The sequence below is a fragment of the Terrapene carolina genome, unplaced genomic scaffold (assembly GCF_002925995.2).
Source record: "Terrapene carolina triunguis isolate 2854851 unplaced genomic scaffold, T_m_triunguis-2.0 Scaffold6652, whole genome shotgun sequence".
In the NCBI taxonomy this organism is placed as follows: Eukaryota; Metazoa; Chordata; order Testudines; family Emydidae; genus Terrapene; species Terrapene triunguis.
The window spans coordinates 1-1,233 of record NW_020671003.1 but is presented as its reverse complement, the minus strand read 5'-3'; the positions used below and the strand labels follow the sequence as shown (position 1 = coordinate 1,233).

At 67.9% G+C, this 1,233-nt stretch overlaps 1 protein-coding gene across 1 annotated transcript; it reads right to left on the bottom strand.

The window, feature by feature from the left end:
• Positions 1-160: 160 nt before the first annotated feature.
• Positions 161-1,036, bottom strand: LOC113405056 (zinc finger protein 436-like; the record flags this gene model as incomplete). Its single annotated transcript, XM_029913891.1, has 2 exons — positions 161-351; positions 458-1,036. Coding segments are annotated over 2 exons (770 nt in total), but the record flags the coding sequence as incomplete, so codon positions are not given.
• Positions 1,037-1,233: the final 197 nt, after the last annotated feature.

The window sequence follows — 1,233 nt, the reverse complement described above, 5'->3', positions numbered from 1 at the left end:
GCCACCCCCATTCCTGGGCAGTGGGCGGGGGAGTGGCCATGCAACAGGGTGGACTCTGGTCAGGGCCAGGCCAGGACCATCCCAGCGTGAGGGGTGTGGGAGTCACCAGATGCTGGTGATGTCCTGGGGGCTGGGATGTCACTCAGCAGCATGCACCCACTGGTGCAGCAGGAGGTTGGAGCTGCGGGTGTAGCCATGACCGCACTGCCCGCAGCGGAAGGGGCGCTCCCCAGCATGGGAGCGCTGGTGGCAAAGCAGGGCAGAGCGGTGGCGGAAGCGGCGCCCACAGTGGGAGCACTCGTGAGGTTTCTCACCCGTGTGCCGCCGGTGGTGCTCCACCAGGCTGGCAAGCTGGGCAAAGTGGCACCCACACTGGGTACAGGGGTAGGGGCGCTCCCCACTGTGTGCGCGCTGGTGCGCAGCCAGGGCTGAGCAGTGCCCAAAGGCTTGGCCACACTGGCTGCAGCGGAATGGCTGCTCCCTGCTGTGTGTGCGCCCGTAGGTGTGCCAGCTGGGCAAAGCACCGCCCACACTCAGCACAGGTGTGGGGTTGGGTGCTTGTGTGGCCCCGCTGATGCCACAGGAGGTTGGCACGGTCAGCAAAGGCACGGCCGCAGTCAGGGCAGGTGTGGGGGCGCTGGCCAGCATGGGCACTGCGCTGGTGCAGGTAGGAGCTCTGTGTATAGCTGCGCCCGCACTCCCCACAGCGGTAGGGGCGCTCACCCGTGTGCACCAGCTGGTGCCGCAGCAACGTGGCACTCAGGGCAAAGGCTTTGCCGCAGACCGGGCAGGGGAAGGGACGTTCACCTGTGTGCGCTAACCAGTGCCGGAGCAGGTGGGCTCGCTGGCGGAAGCGGCGGGGGCAGTCAGGGCAGGCGTGGGGGCGTTCGACACTGTGTGTCTGCAAGTGCCGTGCCAGCGTGGAGCGCAGCCCAAAGCTCTTGCCGCAGTGAGCGCAGGCGTGGGGGCGCTGGCTGGCGTGGGCGCCCTGCTGGTGCTGTGCCAGGTGGGTACTCTGCCGGAAGCTCTGCCCGCACTCCCCACAGCAGTAGGGACGCTCACCGGTGTGCACTCACTGATGCACCAGCAGCGCCGAGCTGCCAGCAAAGGCCTTGCCGCACGCCAGGCAGGGGAAGGGGCGCTCACCTGTGTGTGCCTGCTGGTGCGTGGCCAGCGCCGCGTAGTCGCAAAAGCCTTTGCTGCAGGTGGTGCAGATGTAAGGCCTCTCGCTCG